Source organism: Falco rusticolus, chromosome 4 (assembly GCF_015220075.1).
Source record: "Falco rusticolus isolate bFalRus1 chromosome 4, bFalRus1.pri, whole genome shotgun sequence".
NCBI lineage: Eukaryota > Metazoa > Chordata > Aves > Falconiformes > Falconidae > Falco > Falco rusticolus.
In genome coordinates this window covers 30,007,958-30,026,644 of record NC_051190.1, presented here as the reverse complement: position 1 = coordinate 30,026,644, position 18,687 = coordinate 30,007,958, and the positions used below count along the sequence as shown (strand labels likewise).

The following is an 18,687-nucleotide window of genomic DNA, read 5'->3' as shown; positions in this document are numbered from 1 at the left end:
GCCCCCCTGAGGTCCAAATCGGAGGCTCCCCTCATCTCACTAACCACTTCAGTCTAAATTAGGAGCAACAAACCCAAAAATCCATCAGTGCTTCAGCTGGATGCCACTGTGATGCAAGCATATTGCTTTAAATGGAACAGGATAAACAAAGCAGTCAAAATCCTGCATTTATGATGGAAAGGGAAATTCATACTTCTTTTCGGCAGCTTCCATGTATTTAGCCTCTAAATGAGCTTTAAAGAGACTACTACTTATAGCCACCATTAAGAGAAAAAGTTAAATATATTTGTTGTTAACAGATATACAAATAAGTATTCCAGATTCAGGAATACAGACTCAAGAGCGAGTTTTAAAAGTGACAACCAACTACACGCTGCTGTTGCCACATTTCTGTTGCTTAGAGAGGACAACAAGATTCAAGAGTGCATCATTTAAAGCAAAATAATCCAGGAACTTCTGCTGTTCCATCTTATCAGTTATTTCCACCTAAGGACCAAGAGAGAAGAAAGGTTCTAAAGGTTCTTCTGACAAAAAAACCAAACAAGTGTACATGTACACTTCTGACCAAGGTATAAATACTGCTTAGGGAAAAACATCGGGTTTCCAGAGCTCCACACACATATGCTTTTCCCACTGTATGCAAGCTCATCTGTTTCAAACGCAGCCTTAAATTCTCAGCCACTGCCATGCTCCTGTATGACAGCTGGAGCCACAGTACCGCATGCCAAAGCCAGTCCCGGCACTTACCAGCACCAAGCACTGCATTCTCTTCTACCACTTTGGAGACATAAGCATCTGGGTTAATACAGAAGTCACTGGAGCCCTAGACAGATGCAAGACAAAAAAGAAAAGGAGTATCAAAGAACACCGGTATTAAAGAGCAGTTGAGCCAGGCTAACATCAGGGAACCCTTTACTGTAGGGGCGTTTCAGATGCTGAAGTGTCTCATTGTCACCCCCACTAGCACTGCTTTACACAACCGCAGCAGTGCTGGAGTGCCAGCTAACACACCACAGAGGAAGGAGGAGCTCTGTACTTTTCATAGACGGAAATTGCTGGGACAGCTACTTAGAACAAGATGTGCTATCAAAACAGGCACAGTGTAACACTAATTTCATGTCTGACAAACCTGCAGCAAGGGGCACTGGGACTTGGATTAGAGCCACTTACCACAGCAACAGCCAACTCCAGACCCAGGGATCCCCAGCTGACAATGAGGGCAAACACCCCAAGTAAGCACACCCTGTGGGAGACAGACAGATGGCAGACGTAAAAGCTCTGATTTCAAGCAGATCCTTTCACATGTTGTATTATTTGGAGTCCAAAGCAATTACCAATCTCAAGAAATTATCAACCACTGTTTCTTCAGATAAACCATCTCATTTTATGTGTCCTGGACTGCAGCAACAGAAGTTTATGTCCAGCTGTTAGTTTCCACAGTACCTGGCGTGGGGTTGCAGGGGAAGGAAAAAGTTGAAGCAAAGTCTTACCCTGATTCTAGCAGGAGATCCAAAGGCACAAAGACACAGGGGGGCGATAGGGAAGGCAGATGGATGACTACAGTCCCCTCGCTTTCCCTATTCCCATTCTGAACTTCACTTTCTGTGTCCAAAGATACCCAAGAAAAACATGCCGTATCAAAAACGCCTACAAAAACATACTGATCCAAAATTGGACAAATCCCTCCTGTTCCTAGCTTAAGTGAGGGCGTCAGGTGTAAGCACTGCACAGCTACAGACAGTGGGAGGGAACACTCAGCCCCTGTCAGGACACCTGACTGGTTCCAAGCTGTGTGCATCTATCTGAACAGCATCTAAGCATCCCACACAGCCCAGGAGAGAGACAGTCACCTGCAGGCAAACAGTTCAGAGCAACACTTTAGGTGCCCACCACTACCACGCAAGTCCATCTCTGCACAGATTTTAACGTTTTGTTCTGACAACTGGACCTCATTACCAGTAGAAATAGGGGGAAGTGTCTGCTATCAAGCAGCTACAAGGCAGATGGATGACAGAACAGTGGTCTCAGTGACGTTCAGCTAGCACACACGAGTGGGAAAGGCTTTTGCAGTTCTCCAACCAGCACATTAGCTATTCACCTCTGCTGTCAGTATAAATGCTAGAGATATTTAGGCAAAAGTGCTCCCCAACTCCCTCAGGTACGGGGATGCAGACTAATAGGCATTTTCGTTTTATGTATCCTTATCTTCAAAGTAAAGGAAGCTGGGCTTGCTCTCTCAGGGATGCTTTTTCCTTCAGGCTTTGAAACACAAGTAGGTTCCCTCCCACCCACACCCTGAACAAAAAAAACACCTGCTTATAACAAAGATATTCTTTATTCAAACATAGTGCAAGCATCTCTGTAAGAAAGGGACATACCTCTTCTGCCACATTTGTCTCATTGAGGACTAGAGCTTTAAAGAAATTGAATCTATGCGTCTCCATTTAAAAAAAAAGTATCTATCCCTCGGTTTACCAACTTTAATTCTGAGTAATCCCTATTCTATGAAAGGATCTATGGCTCACCTTGCAGAAGTAATGGAGCTTCACAAGACTGACCTCTGTGCAACACTTGAGTAAGACACTAAAGACTTCACTATGCTTTTTCCAAATGGACATAAAAATTATCAGCCATAGATCAGCAAGGTTCTGTGGTTGTGACATAAGGATAACATGGCTTGGTGCCTCCAGCTGAGCACGGTAATCAATAAGACACATTTGCTGTTCTACTTTAAATAGAGATGACTGGGTCAGTAACTGACTGTTTGGCTAGAAGATCTAAAATTGGCATTTCACCATCTTGCTTGGCTGTGATACACTTGCTTCTTTATGCCACGTGCTCCCTTTGGGGAATGCCTTAATATGAACTTCTGGCTAACAGGGAATGAAATTCTAATTTAAACCCTGGGTTTACCATCTGTGCACACACTTGGACTTTTGTCTCTATAACCTGCCAGGTATGAAGTCATCTGGCAAATAATAAATCTGAATATGCATTCCAATTATTAATGGCATCACCATGTACCAGGATAAACTCTTGGCCATGTCAGTTGTCAAACTGTCACTATGTTTATGATACCAGTATCTTTGCCAAATATGCCAAGCTACACCAAACTACAGGACAGGGAGAGCAGTATTTTTTTTCTTGTAATGAGGCCCAAGCATGGTAGCATCTGTAGTGCTTTTTCAAAATAGACATGTGTTAGTATTGCAGTACCATGGCAACGAGAATCCTCCTCATAACTGTACAAATTATTGCCTGTTCTGTTTAACATTTCTTCAGGTGTGACAGCCAAAGGTAAACAAGAGCAGATCGTGACACAAAAGGCAAAAAGGCATGCTACCAGGTTGTGCAGACACATGCAACGCTTATCGTCAACCAACAAATGCCTTCACAGCTGTAGAGAACTAAAGCAAGATTTTTAAACCCTGTAAATTTAAGGGTGGATGTTCACATTTGGAGGCTACCGACGCTAACCTAGTGGAAAGCAAACTACCGACATGAGTTCTTCACCTTTGGAGAGAAAGCAATGGACACCAGTACCATTGCATTTTATAGCCCAAGAACCTTCCTGTGAACATCTCTCATACATAGCCCTAATCCTACCCACAGAGCTACACTCTACAAAGTCTTTCTACGTGGAGAGGCAAATTTAATATGTTCAGTTCTGTAAGTCCTTGATATCAACTGACAACAGTCCAGAGGTTTAAACTAGCAGGGACCTGCATTCAGTTGGCCGCCTTTAGGCACTGTGCCTGGGTCAGGACTTACCCCATAAGAATGGCCCTGGAGTTTCTAATGAGCCCAAAGAGCACCAGCAAACATATCAGGACATGGAACAGGAGCAGGCCCAAGTACCCCAGCCACCTGCAGCAAACAAAAACATAGTCTGCAAAGGAAAACTGGTGTATAAATGGTGCAGGTCAAGAAGCTAGTGGGACTCATGGGAAAAATATAGCCATATTCTCCAAGTAAAAGGCACCAGTAGCAACTCATCTTCAGAGAACCCTGGATATTTGCTGGCTCTAGAGTCAAGGCAGGTAAAATCATTTACACAGTGCACCCAGCATACACAGTTGTTGAGAAATGAGACTACTAGTATTGTTCTAGTGTAAAGTTACATGCAACTGGACACCATCAGGTGGAGAAGAGGCATTGCAGCTTCTTGAACTTCCTAGACATTTATTAGAAAATGCTTCAGTTATTTATTCCACATGTATGAATAAACGTTTTCTTTTGTGGAGTACAGCTGATGCAAACTTTTATTATATATGTTTAACAAAAATAATGTGTCATGCAACTACAACACACTTACTAGGACCCAACAGTACCTATCTTTGTGGCTAGTTTTTCCCCCCTTAGTGTTAGAACACAAGCCACAGATTTTGTACATTAAGAATAAGTTTCCCTTCAGCCGGTAATAAACACAGTTAAGAAAATAGTTGTTATGCAATTGGATTTAAACCAAATGCAGTTTTGTTGTAACAAACAAATCAGCTGGGTGGGCCAAGAGCACCTGCAGTAATATAGAGAGCCTTTGGCTCAGCCACTCAGAACACACACATAATTGTTGCAAAACAGGCAAGAACAGATGCTACAACCACTACACTACAGCATGCTACACACCTGTACCAGTCATAGAGGTCAATCTGAATTGCGAGCTCCTCCAGAGACAGCTCTTCATTCTTCCAGAAGGGGATCTCAGTTGTTTGCCTGACTAGATCATCCAAGAGACCCTGCAGTTTCTGGATAACATGCAGGTAGTCTGTCTGCTTCGTGAACATCTCCTCCAGGACAAGCAAGTTTGGTTCCACTGTTTGGTTCAGAGCCACTGCAGTATCTAGTACCTATGGTATGGGAAAGAACAAAGAAAAAAGAGAAAAATAATTGAAGGACAAGGAAGTGAAGATAGTAGAAGAGGATTCACTCTTACTAGCGAGTCATGGACAGCTTCCAGATTACCAGTCCTCTGTCTTAAGAGGCTCAGACTACTTACCTTTCAAAAGCAACTTATAAGCATCTATAACAGATTGTTTGCAAGTAGTCCAATGATGGCACCTCAGCTGAGCCCTTAACACATGTACACATTTTGCAGCCATCAGGGTTGCAGTATGATACCACGAAATGAGAGGTAGCACACGAACAACTGATTGTACTAAAATGATACAATTTACTAAGATTTGTCTGCTTTGGCCTGCCTCTTCTTCTGGGTGTGGAAAAGAGATGATCGGAAGCTGTTTTTAAACCTAGCAAAGAGAAGACTTCATTTAACAAGCTGTGTTTGCTTCAATATTTTTAGAAGAGTTGAAGAAATCACCATTCTGTTAGCGGAAATTTTAGCACATCTTTAAGCCCAGAGACTAACAAAAAATAGGAAGAGATACCAGCACAGCCAGATCCAAGAGAAAAGGTGCTGAGCAAGTCTGCTTATTCCCACACTTCCTATTTTCTAGCGTGCCTCTACTAGTGCTTACCCGGTCTTGGACACCCGCCACAGTGCGGTTCGCATGGCGTAGCGAGTACGTCAGCCGGTGAATGCCGTCACTGGTCTCTCCATTGCCATAGAAGCCAACAGCAATTCCAGCACTGCAGGGAAAGAAAGCAAGAAAGGGTAGAGTTAAAGCTAAAAGGCAAGCTATTTAATGCATGGTTTACCACTGCAGCACCCTTGGTAGTCACACCAGCACTTTCCACAGAAAGGGAAGCCACATGCCTCCCAAAGGGTAGCTGGGGTAGTTGTGCTCCTCAGCAACCACTAAAAAAATTCACCTGTAAGTGTACACCCGTGTTCTCCACACAGCCACCGATTCTCTGTATAGCATCCATAAAATGAACAGCAAAATACCACCCCTCCTCAATACGTATGTTTCATTTATGGTACAATAACGAAAATGTGTTAAGAGAACTGTTAAGAGTTCAGATCTAGCCATGGGTACCAGAAATCCAGCCAGCCAAGCCACTCTCCAGTGGCTCCTGCAAGAGGCTCCTCATTGCTGTGTCAGGAGACACATGCCTTCTCCAGACATGAAATACAGATTGTTTCCTTACATTTTTTAAAAGCAGGACACAAAGAGTGCACTGACTACTTGCCCACGGTGGTGGTTCCTCTAGATAGATATTTCACAGTGTAGAGGAGACGGCATGGAAAATGTATGAACATCATCTACACACCAATTAGAGTACTGAGAAAGAAGGCTTAATAACTTACTGGGACAAAAAGCTTACTTATTTTTAAAGCAAGTAAATTTCAGGCTTATAGACACAATTCAACTCCAGCTGCTTAGCAAATTACCACCTATCAGCTGATTTGCCCTAACTGTCCACACATATCAGCCTGCCCCAATTATGAAGTAAACCATATTAGCTTAAACCTCACTTAAAGGAGGAAGATCCTGTAAATGAGTTGTAAGTAGGAGGTTCTCATGCACATCAGTGATACCTCTTCTACTAACACATCACTGCAGAACTCACAGTTCTTCTTCCCAAGTCCATTTTCCCTAATAATAGAAGGGAAAGAACTTGTGAAGGGGTCACACAACTAAACTCAGGGCAAACAAACATCACCAAGGTACAAATTCCCTATTCTCATGTCACATTTATTAGCTTCAGAGCACCCAGGATCTTTTCCAGGAGGATTCTCAAGACACCAAGGTTGTGTTTGTGGTAGTGGAAAGTGGTGGTGGTTTTGGTGTAAATCTAGAGTTATTCTGGATAAAACATTTAATTTCTTCCCAACAACTTCGTGCTTGGGTTATAGCACTGCCCTCACAGAGTCGGTTTGAAGGAAGAGAGGAAGGAAACAAGCCAAACAGCTTTCAGAACAAGTAAGCATAGTGCCTTTGTTTAACAGGAAGGGTCACTAAAGGACATGAGGCATTCTTCATCACCATCACCACCCGGCTGGGAAATCAACCCAAGCAGACAGGCCAGAGCAGGCTTTGTCTAGATAACAGACCCTTGCACAGATTTGCCCTGGCATATATATCAACCTGCAGTCCGAAGGACTGTTTCGGCTCTCACTTCCCTCCTGCAGGAAGACACCAGTCGTCCTTTCCCCCTTTCCTGGGCTCATCTACTTCAGGAAGAATAAGCACAACAGGATAGTTCACCTGGTTGCATTTCTACTTTCTCCTCATGCATACAAGAAGCAGAGACCATGCACTGGAAATGAACCCATTATGAAAATCTGTGTCAGATTTTTCCAACAACTGAATCCCCATAAATTATAGACAGCTTGGCCCATAAAAGCTTCAGCTGAAGAGTTTCTTCCAGAGACAGTAAGCAGCCTACATCATTAACAGGAAGAGAGGCAGCAGATATGTAACTCTTAATATTTAGTGTTAATACTAAATCAGCCGCTTTCTTCATGAACGCCATTTCTCAAACATTTTCCTAATGCAAATGATACTGATAATTAAAAGGAGAAAAGCCCTCTGCATTCTTCCCTGGTTGCAGCTATTACCAGAGCCTGGTAACGCATGCCTAGGATGCACAGGGGTGGAGGAGATTAAAAAAAAAAGCCACACATATACATATACACACACACACCCCAAACTAGAGAGATTACAGATCCAGAGCTATGCCCAGCATAAAGCAACTCAGCCTCCCATGGTGGCAACTACAAACCTGTGGCTTGAATCTCCCCTTGGCTTAGAGCAAACAAATTCAGAGACCCTTTCACTCTCCTGAGCAACAGAACACTAGCAGTTGTTTCTACTATAGACACCAAATAAATTCCAGAACATTCCTGACATTGAATAGCGAGCAATTTTTATTCAGCCTGTTACAGCTACTAGAAGCCCATTCTTTCAGCAAAGACTTGGTTAGCGCCCAAAACCTGCTGCCCGGCTCTCAGTATTCCAAGCACAGCAGCACTGTTTTGGTGGAAAAGTCTCAGAAACTGCACTCAAGCAGCAGCAGTCATCTTGTCCTTAAAGCTGCAGCACAGCTAGGCAAATTAGCCAGTTTACTCAAAGGTAGGGTTTATGAAGTAGTAGCAATGACAGAAAAGTGACTTGAAACTCGTTACCCTATTCAAGGCAGAACTACTCCAGTAGGCTTCCTATCCAGCCCCAGAGGAACCACAGCTTCGACTGCCCTTAAGCCTCCAGGCATAGTCCCTACTCCAGAAAGAAAACACTAGAGCAACAGGAATTGAGATAAAAGCCATTTAATTCAAGTCATAAATTCCTCTAGACACGGGTATCACACATTCACTGGAAACTACGCGTAAAGCATTAATTATTCCATTACTGCCCAGCAAAAGCCAGCTCTGCTTGCCCTGTGCTAGCAAGGGCCACTTGCACAGCCATTCCTGCTCCTAGGAGCAAGCTGTACATTTGTGTGGCAGTTCCCCCCCTTTCTATCACACTAGAGGGGGAAGGAAACCATCCCTGAAGCCCAGGCTGGGGGCAGCTGCCCAGACCCACAGTGTGACTTGGGGGGACAGAGCTGAAGGGCAGGCAGCAGGGGAACTGCGGCTGGGGGAAGAGAACTGTTGCTGTTCAGTTGTCTGCTTGCATTTGGCTTCACCTAAAACCAACAGTTGTTTCAAATCCCTGCCTACACACACCGGTGTAAGTCGCTATTGTTTAAAGCAGATTTAAGGATTTACACTGGTTTTCAGCCACCTTTTATTTGATTAAAGGGAAACAGAGGGGCTCCTCCTACTTAAGCACGTTCTTTTAAAGTAAAAATAGATCAACTCATCTTAACCCAACAGTGTAAGTCCTTGAGGTCAGGACAAATCACGTGGCTTCTTGCACAAACCACGGGAGGTTCAGCAGCCCAAGATACAAGAGATCCATCTCCCAGTATGGGATAACAAAATCACCACCCAATGGGGAAGGCTGCATTTCTGTCCTGCAGCATGGATACAAGAACAGCAATCCTGAATGACACAGCTTTTTTTCCACCCTAGCACCCTCTGGAAGATACTCCAATGCATTCTCAATGTTTCTATAGGAAAGTCATCTCCACTTCTGCTATTCTTGCTTCTGTCACACTCCCCTCCCTAGCACTCACACACGCCTCTCCTGAATCCACAGCATCCCATCCTCAATTACTCCTCCAAAATCGACCTTTGTCAGCCTCCTGTTGCTTCCACTACCCCCGCCTCTCCCCTGTCTTCCTTCTCACTCATGTTTTTGAATAAGAATATTTTAAAAAAAATTTAAATCATCCATCAAGGTAATTTAAAAAGTTGCCCCTGCTGTTCAACACTGCATTTCAAAAGTCACTTGGCTACCCAGTCATTTTGATAAGTTTTAGAAAACCCACTTCTGTTAAGTCAAGAAAACACTGCACACCTGAACTTAACACTATCACCACCAGTGTACACCCACAGAAACACCCTAGAAAGAGACAGTGTGCTATACCAGCTCTTCAAAAAGTTGCATGATGCAAGACGGAGGAGCAGCATGCTATGATTTCTGTGTACTCCTACAGGTACAACAGTAGGATTTAAAGTACTGCAGGCTCCAGGAATTCAAGTCTGGAGAACAGCTTCCCTGCTGTTTGCATGCAAGAGTCACATGGGCTTAAGACGTCCCTTGATAAGGAACCAGAAAAAAAAAAAAAAAGTGTAATTCCAAATTAGCTTGCAACATGACCTACAAAAAAAAGTTTTCTGGGTGACAAGGTATACATGAACAGCAGAGCATTCATCTGATACAGAGAGCATATACATCCCTTCTGGTGGCAAGATGCTCCCATTGTAATACACATGCACACAGTAAAAACCCCTCTGGGTACCCAGTCACCAGTCTGAAATGGTGAACACTAGCCATTCACATCACATCCTTAGAAATGAGTAATCTAACTACACCAAGTCATCTTTAATTACAGGAACTTCATAAGGAGAGCCCTTTTTAGACTTCATGCTCTCCGGAGGAATGTTAATTTGTCTGACTAATTACTACCTTGCACTTTCGCACGAGGGAAAGCGCTATTACTGGCACTTGAGAAAGCAAGTTCTCACCATCTATTTGTACCCATTTCTTTTAGCTATCCTCTACCACAAAGCTTCCTACCCACCTCCAGAGCTGAGCTCCATCCTGAGAGAGTTAGGGACATCTAGTTGCTGGATAAGATGATTTATAAGACAAGCCCCCACACAGAAACCTATCAAAATTGGACTAGAAATTAAATGAACTAAGTATTGAAGGAATAATCTGGGCAAGTAATTCCTGAAGCTTTGTGGCTAGAGAAACTGGGAAGACCCATTGGAGAAATATTTTGTTGGAGAGCTCCTGATAACCAGTTTTGTCTTCCTGCTGAGCCAGCAGGAAACATCAAGTCATTAGGAAGCAGTGATCCACAGTACAAACAGCCCTCTGGGATTAAGTACTACCTAGTTAAGCATGTACAAGGCACAGCTGGACTTAACCAGAGTTAACTAGTTCTCAGCTACGAAGACACCAGTCCAAGCTGTGCGGTGTGGTCAGTACGCTGGACGGAAGCGAGGGAATCCAGAGGGACCCTGACTGGCTTGGGAGGTGGGCCCATGTGAACCTCATGAAGTTCAACAAGTGCAAGGTCCTGCACCTGGGTCAGGGCAACCCCCAACATCAGTACAGGCTGGGCAGGGAATGGATGGAGAGCAGCCCTGAGGAGAAGGACTTGGGGGTGTTGGTTGATGAGAAGCTCAACATGACCTGGCAATGTGCGCTTGCATCCCAGCAAGCCATCCGCATCCTGGGCTGTATCAAAAGCAGCGTGGCCAGCAGGTCGCGGGAGATGATTCTGCCCCTCTGCTCTGCTCTGGTGAGACCCCCCCCTGCAGTGCTGCATCCAGCTGTGGGCCCACCAGCACAGGAAGGACACGGACCTGCTGGAGTGAGCCCAGAGGAGGCCACGGAGATGCTCAGAGGGCTGGGGCACCTCTCCTATGGACACAGGCTGACAGAGTCGGGGCTGTTCAGCCTGGAGAAGAGCAGGCTCCGGAGAGACCTCACAGCAGCTTCCAGGGCCTGAAGGGGCCCACAGGAAAGCTGGGGAGGGGCTTTGGACAGGGGCATTTACTGCTAGGACAAGGGGTGACGGCTTTAAACAGAGAGGGCAGATTTAGATGAGGTATCAGGAAGAAATTCTTTACCGTGAGGGTGGTGAGGCACTGGCCCAGGCTGCCCAGAGCAGCTGTGGGTGCCCCATCCCTGGCAGTGCTCAAGGCCAGGCTGGATGGGGCTGGGGGCACCCTGGGCTGGTGGAAGGTGTCCCTGCCCATGGCAGGGAGTTGGAACTCGATGGTCTTTAAGGTCTCTTCCAACCCAAATCATTTCGTGATTCTATGATTCACAGTACTCTTGACAGATAGGACCAGCTGCTGTTTGGAAACTCTTGCTGCTTCAGCATCCAAGCTACCTCTCTCCTCCTGCATATGATGCTACAAACTGCTTCCCAGGTCATCCTGCTGTCAGGCAGACATTCAGAACAGCCTTATGCCCCATCACTCTGAAACATAACAGCATCTACTGGTCTGGCACTTCTGTTATATGTAGTGCACAGCTAGGATAGTATATATACTGTGGACTAATCTTTACCTGTTGGCATCTAACTGGGACTTCCTGCTAGCACAGATTACATTCCTTACTTGTCAGAAGCCTTATCTGCATTCCCAGCCAGATGCTGAGCACAGAACACCAAGAGGCACCAGTCAGAGTGCACTGTCACATCCAGCTGCTGTTAAGAAGGGCAGAAAATAGACCTCAGCTTTGCAGGAGAGCAGCAGCACTAGGGCAGCACTTTCACTCACAACGGACGGCAACCACCTGCTATTGCTCAAGCACGCTGACTTCAGAGTGGAAATTTAAAACTTAAAAATCCCACAAACATTCATCCGGTATCACTGTAGATTCAGGTAGAATATTAGTTTTAAGGATACTCCTGCATTTAATACTTGCAAAAACAATCAGTACACCAAGGATGAGAACCAGTGGCTCCCATTTTGAGGGAGCCTGATAGGTTTTCCAGCTTGCAGACTTGACTGGGAGTCGCATCAAGTTTACCAGAATTTATATGCTGACCTTCCAACTTTAAATTGTCTCTCACATGCTCTGAGAAATGTGCGAAATACCTCCTTCTCACCCTTTCTACAATTAAAACCAAACACGGCTACCACATCCTGCAGCAGCTGTCGTGGACACATATGCTGCATAACAATAGCTAACAAGAGCCTGCAGAAGCAGCACCTATAAATAGCATCAGCTAGAGCTTCTGTAAGAAAGGGTTAGGACCACAGCACTATCAGTGAATTGGAAGGGATGCAGCTGAAGCTCTTAAGATCACTTAAAAAAAAAAAAATAAAAATGAAGGAGGCTGAGATTTCTTCCTTGCAAGTTGTTCTCTGGTTTGCTTTCCCATGCCAGGCACCTACTTCCAGTCAGCAAAGCAGAAGAGCTCCCTGCCAAGATGTCAATACTGGCTAGTGCACTAGCTCTCCTCAACACTGAGCCCCTGCCTCTACAGGCAGTTCCATCCCCAGCTGCTAAACTCACAGCACAATGTGTGCTCTGCAACGTTTGTTCCAGTACGTCAGGGGTTTTCTATTCTCTTAAGTATGTGCCACGAAAGAGCAAACACACAAACGCATTAGTAGCACGATCCAGCCCTTGAACAGCTCAGCCTTGCCGGCACAAAACATGCTTCCAAACAGATCACACACCAGATCCACCACCTACCATCCGTTGATATGAAAAGTGAACCACAAGATGCTGCAAAACCACAGCTGTCTCATTGTTTTCTCCTCTCTGAATAGGGGACTGCTCCCAGCCCTGCAGAGAGGCAACTAATACCCATCTGGAGTCTTGGGCAAGAGTAGACAATGCTTGGAATCGTAAGACACACAGTGCTCAACCTCTGGGCACACATCTGTAGAGTACAGAGTATTCATTCTGCCCAAGTCAAACCAAACTAAGTCTAAGGCTCCTTCCAGAAGTCTGCAAACATGTCACTGCTTTCAGATGCCCCATCGTTAACTTTCTAGGAAAGATGATCCTCATTTGTGTTGACAACAAAAACCAAACCAAACCCAAACGCCAGAAAAACAAAATGTAAATTTTTCTTGGTTTTCAGCAACCCTTTTCACCTCACCTCCAAAAGCTTCTATTGCTCAGTCAAAACATGAAGTGTTGCCAACACTAGCACCATTACTAGCACACTTTGGTGATGGCATATTAATACAGATAATGAAACGCAGCAGTGACTCCACAGAGTGCAAAATCTCAATACCCACTCCCGTCAAATACCAATACTTCCAAACCCCAAAGAATCATCTGTGCCTCTTTCTTCCTAATCTACCCTCCCACGTATTCATTCTTTTTGGACACCACATTTTATGAAAACTGTCTAAACCTGATAAATATTTCAACTGTATCCATCCTATTTCAGCGATAAGCTCCCAAGTGTCCTTGATTTACCACTTGCAAAGTACCAAAGGGGAGGACAGTAACTCTTCACATGGATCAAACCATGAGGCAGTTCAGCAAGTTGTAGGAAGTAAGAAAATCCATTACAGATGTTTAAAACATACCAACTGGAAAGAGGGATTACTGCCAACATTCATTAACTACAGACACAGCATACCAGGTACGAAAACACCATCCCAAACAAGAAGGAAGATCTTTCAGGCATTGACCATACCTGCACACCAGGGTTGCGATGATGACACACCATGCTGTACAGCAGCAGTCAGCATTTAGATGCTCTTCACTCTTCCGATGGCGGCAACACAGCCAAAATGAGTAGAACAAGAGAAAAAGCAGGTCCAGAGCAAGGCAGGAGAGTGCGACGCCACCCAACAGCAACAGGGCCTGTGGAAAACAGAGATGGGCATCACATCTGGCCACGGCACAGCCACAGCAGGGGATGGGAATCGGGGCCCAGATGTTTGAGGGCTCTGCAGTAAGACAGCACTTCTGAAAGCACACCTTGAAAGCAAGTTGTTTTGTATATTTTTAAAATGCAATCAGGAGATTTTTAGCCCCATTTTCTCCCCTCTGGATCACACTCTATGAAACCATGTTCTGCACCTAAGCAATAAACAGCCAAGCCATTTTGTTGATCCCAGTCTGCAAATAGCCTAAGTGAATCAGAAAGGGCTTCCTCTTTACTCCTGAGCGGAGGTCAGCAGATTTAAAGGGAAAAAAAAAAAAAGTTCAGCCAGCTGCCTCTATCTGTACAGTTCTTTAATCTTCATGAATAAATATGCAGGCTTATTCATTAGAAATCCAAGTGCATGAGTGGGTTTGAAAGGGGGTGGAATTTATTATACGTGCGTGAGATTGATTTTAAAAAACCAAATCCCCATGCAATGCTTCTGTTCAAGGTAGACCTAGAATAAATTCTAAACCCCTCCATATACCATCCACATATATAGGTACAACAAACGTGGATGCTACAGACATACTGGCTTTAAGCTGAATTACTGTGTTGTACTTATTTCTACTCAGATTTTCCCAGGAGGAAAGGAAGCAGTGTTTAATTCCATTCCAATTTTTTTTTTTATTCAGATAATCCTAGGTGAAATAAAAAAAACCCATGCAAAACAATTTTGTTAAAGTAAAAAAATAATTTAAATCCACTCTAACACCAAACCCAGCCACACTTTCCCATGTGAATAGAACAAGGACATTATTTCATCCATAAGCTTTTTTTCATAAATCCTTGGTAGCGGTGACAAATGTCAACTTATTAGAAATTACTCAATTACCTGGAAAGCACCTAAGGCACCTACTGCTGCCCCAATATTGGGAAGACAGACATAGATCTGTATCACCAAACCTAAACCAAAGGTTTGGGTTTTTTAAAATCAGTATCTCTTCTTTCCCCACACAGAAATTTCTTACAGAACATTCATACACTTCCTCCCGATTGAAACAACCACCTCCTCCTGGTCAAAGAAATAAAACAAAGAACGCTGCAATTAAAGCAAAATTCTACACAAAACTCTAACTGTTAGACTGTTTCTAACAGGGTCTGGTAGTAACTTGCTCTTCATAGGCTCTCCTTCCCCTTCTTTGCCCCAGCTCTGCTCCACAGGTACTCCCTGCTGAGTTATTATCCTGGCAAACCATACGAGCCGTACAACATACTTTCCGGCCAAGAACCGTCAGTGCGTGCAGGCTGTAGGTCCCATCAGCCATACATAACGAGATCCACACCAGTTAAACCTAACTGCTGCATCAGAGATACTCCACGTAGCCACGTACTGTTTGCTTTCCCAGCCTTAAGAAACCCACCCAAAGCCCATCAAGCCCACTGGGATGGGGGGAGCTTACAGGTGCCACTTTCCCAAACTAACCAGCAGAAACTCTGTCCCACTGTAGAACGCAAACTGTGGGATCTTGAACAGAAAAGAGTGGAGGTGGAAGGGAAAAAGCCCTATCCCCCTTTCCCATGATTACGCCAGATGGTGTGCACACTATTCGAGTTCCTGAGCAAAAAGGGGCCATCGAGAGGGAAGCTGCGTTTGCAGCCCCACGTTCTCCCACTTCTGAAGCCTTGCCATGTATGAGCACTCAATGCTAATTTAACACATTGGCATACCAAAGCTCCTCGGGGATATTCTTTATTTTTTAAACATGTCAGGCTGCTGTAATGCAAAGCTTTCCTGCACTTCTTTTTTCACACCCTCAAACCTTCCTGCACAAGCTAAAAGGCATTACTGCTGGAAAGACGAACTCAGCTGAAAACATCCTCCCAGCAACTCTTCATCAGCAAAAATTCACACTGCAGCTCCAGATGTAAGGGAACAGCCTCCATTAAAAGGAAAAAAAAAGAAATACTAAAAAGAAAAAAAAATAATTAAAAGACTGCCACGCAGCAAGCAACCTGAAGTTCTCATTTTGAAGGGACACTTCATTTATGCTTTAATTTATGCATCTGGCCAAAGGGACTTGGCTGGCCACTACACCATGATCTGTGTTTCATTTTCCAGAGAATATTTGTTTTCCATTAATGGATACGTGCCATGACAACAAGTGAAATCATCCAGCAGAGCAGTTATTAATCTTGCTGACTGATGAGTCAGTTTAGGACCCAGAGACTGGCTGGCAGTGAAAGCCTGGTCGCAACCAAAGATATGCCGGTGCCTGCTTGTCAGGATTAAACGACAGTATTTAGGAAAAAAGGGGGCTGAGGTTGGATAAATCCTCAGACACTCCATTCTGCAACAGTAAATCTGAGACTCTGTTATCCAAGCCCACGTTATCCCAAGTAAATGTAAAACTATGCACTGGGCCTTTTGCCACAGAAGAGCATCACTTCATCTTTGAACATTTGCTGAGCTATCAGAACCTTTATAGCAAATGATGCATGAACTGCCCTTACAGGAAAATGGGGACAACTTGGAGGAGCAACATTTTACCATCATGCTGACGCTAATGGCAGAAGTAGAGACAGACCAGTCCCTGAAAATGAGTGTAAATCCAAGTGGTATCAGCCAGACTGGCAGGAGACAAAGCTACAGTGTTAGGAAGCACTTTCAAAATAAAAGTTAATAGCAGTACACAATGAAGTAACCACACGCAACATTGCTAGCTTGGAAAGGCTCCATGAAACCTGAATACATTCAGTCTTGTACAGGGACGGTGTTCGACAGCCTGCTACAGTGTTAATAGACTTTCTCAACTCTAGCATGGTTGCCAGAATTCATGGTATTTACTCTCTTGCTGGGAATAAGGCAGCAAAAAAGGGGCAGAAAACACAGAGGTCCCCATGCACAGAGAGAGGCACCACCACAGTAAGAAACACTGTGAATGGCAAAAGCATCCCCTGGAAAAATACCCAGGGGCTGGTTAGTGCTTCCACATAGTATGAGGGCACCCATAGGTGCTGATACTATACCTAATGATACACCCATAGATCAGCCTACAGTTAGCAAAACCCCTTGGTCTCTGAGACCACACCTTACATTACTGTGGATCAATTAAACCAACATACAGCCTTGTCTACTGGATGAAAAATGTCTATACAAAGGATACAGCCACTTTCAGCTTGCAAGTTCCAAACTGTGATCCACATCATTAGTTCACTGAATGCATCTGTGGACCGCGGTCCTGGAAGGCTAATTTTAGGTGCTGAAACTGCACTTAAGGGATGTGTGTATACTCCATTCCATCCCAGCAGCCACAAAGAGAAGCTATCTACATAAGAACATGAAAAAAAAGGGATATGTAAGATACATTTGAGTCTATTTCCTTAGAAGGGAAAGCCTAAAAAAAAAAAAGCCATGACACAGTAATGCAGGAGGTAAACAACCAGCCACAACACTCATGTGGAAGGTAAACACCAGGTTGCATTCACAGTAAGTGTCAAGGCTTAGCACTGCCTTAAGTGCTCTTTGTTTGTCACTCAGCTGTAGAGAGGAGTGTTGGCTTGGGGACCCTTCCTCACACTACCGTGCCCCCTCTACCACAAAGGTTACTTGGTACAAGAAGTCCTGGCAGCAGAAGAATTTTATGAAGTTCATTCCGAATACACATGGGCTCAAAATAATCCATGTATTTATGAAGTACAAGTTTTACCCAGCTCAACCTATCCAACTTCCAATTACCACATTCTTTAGACCTTAACTGTACTAACAGCAGCATGGCATAGTGAGCAGCTCTTTGCATGGAATAGATGATAGCGATTTCTGGACAGTACTGCTATTTTACTATAGTTAGAAAATCTACTAAAACCTCATTAAGAAATTTGAGAGCAAAGCTGAGGCACTCAGGTGGTTCCTGAAAAGCATCAGTTTTGCTTTTAATCTTCCACCAATAGTTTTATAAGGTATTTCACCTTAAAACTTTGTAATTCTAACCCACAGGACAAAATAGCTACAGCTTTTGAGCATTGCAACAACACAGCTGCCTTAATCTTTGCCAGACTGAGAACTGTATGTAGTTTTACCTCAAAGTTAACTTTTGCCAAAAGTTAAGCTTTCCACTGAATCTGCAACTAGTGTTCCTTCTGGATTTCCATGCAGCGACTTGAGATTGTGATAATAAAACAGAGAGAAGAGGTTAAAGGAGTGTGGGAAGAGAAAAACGTTCACCCAGAAGAACAAATGAAGCAAACTGGGCTGCTGCCAAAGGAGCACTCATCTATTTATTCCATGAAGGACGGAAGTCATCTTAGCAAGAAGAGAAACTGCTGTGGGATAGCATCATGCCTACACTACTTCCTACACCATTTTTTTTTTTCCCCCCAGACTTCACGACATCTTTAGGAAGCCTACATACTTATAGATGATGCGTAACTATGTCCTACCAAACTGATTTTTTTTTTTTTTAAACATTGGTGACATGACCCCCTCAACTTGTTCTGAACTTACTGTGTGTTCAGAGACTTGATTTTCAATTCTGAAAAATGCTGTACTTGGTGGCTGTTGAGATGCTCAAGTGTCTCAGGATGCCTTCCATCCCACAGACTCCACAGAAGGATGCAGGCTTTGGTAGGGAATGAAGCCAACTGCGTATTGGCAAACATAACGTGGGGGAAGGATGTGGAAACCGCTGCTGATCTCAGCACTAAATCATCCATATCTCCTCCACCCGGGGGACAGGCCTTCCCAGGCCAATTACTGCACTCAACACAGTAGAGGAGCAAGGCTAGGCAGGAAACATGCTGTGGAAGAGGTTTTCCCACGGTACGGAGATGTATTCTCCTTCATGAGGGATCCCTCAACAGCATGGAAGAGCACCA

General features: G+C 44.2%; 1 protein-coding gene across 3 annotated transcripts in view; it reads right to left on the bottom strand.

Annotated features, from left to right (window-relative positions):
- The window catches only part of TTYH3 (tweety family member 3), a 77,810-nt gene that overhangs the window by 23,875 nt on the left and 35,248 nt on the right, over positions 1-18,687 (bottom strand). For all 3 annotated transcript variants that reach the window (XM_037387334.1, XM_037387336.1, XM_037387335.1), the window contains exons 2-7: positions 13,639-13,808; positions 5,475-5,586; positions 4,627-4,847; positions 3,772-3,867; positions 1,171-1,243; positions 748-823 (exon numbers count right to left, since the gene is read on the bottom strand). In XM_037387334.1, the coding sequence (XP_037243231.1) occupies positions 748-823; positions 1,171-1,243; positions 3,772-3,867; positions 4,627-4,847; positions 5,475-5,586; positions 13,639-13,808 (748 nt within the window). The remainder of the gene's footprint in view (positions 1-747; positions 824-1,170; positions 1,244-3,771; positions 3,868-4,626; positions 4,848-5,474; positions 5,587-13,638; positions 13,809-18,687) is intronic.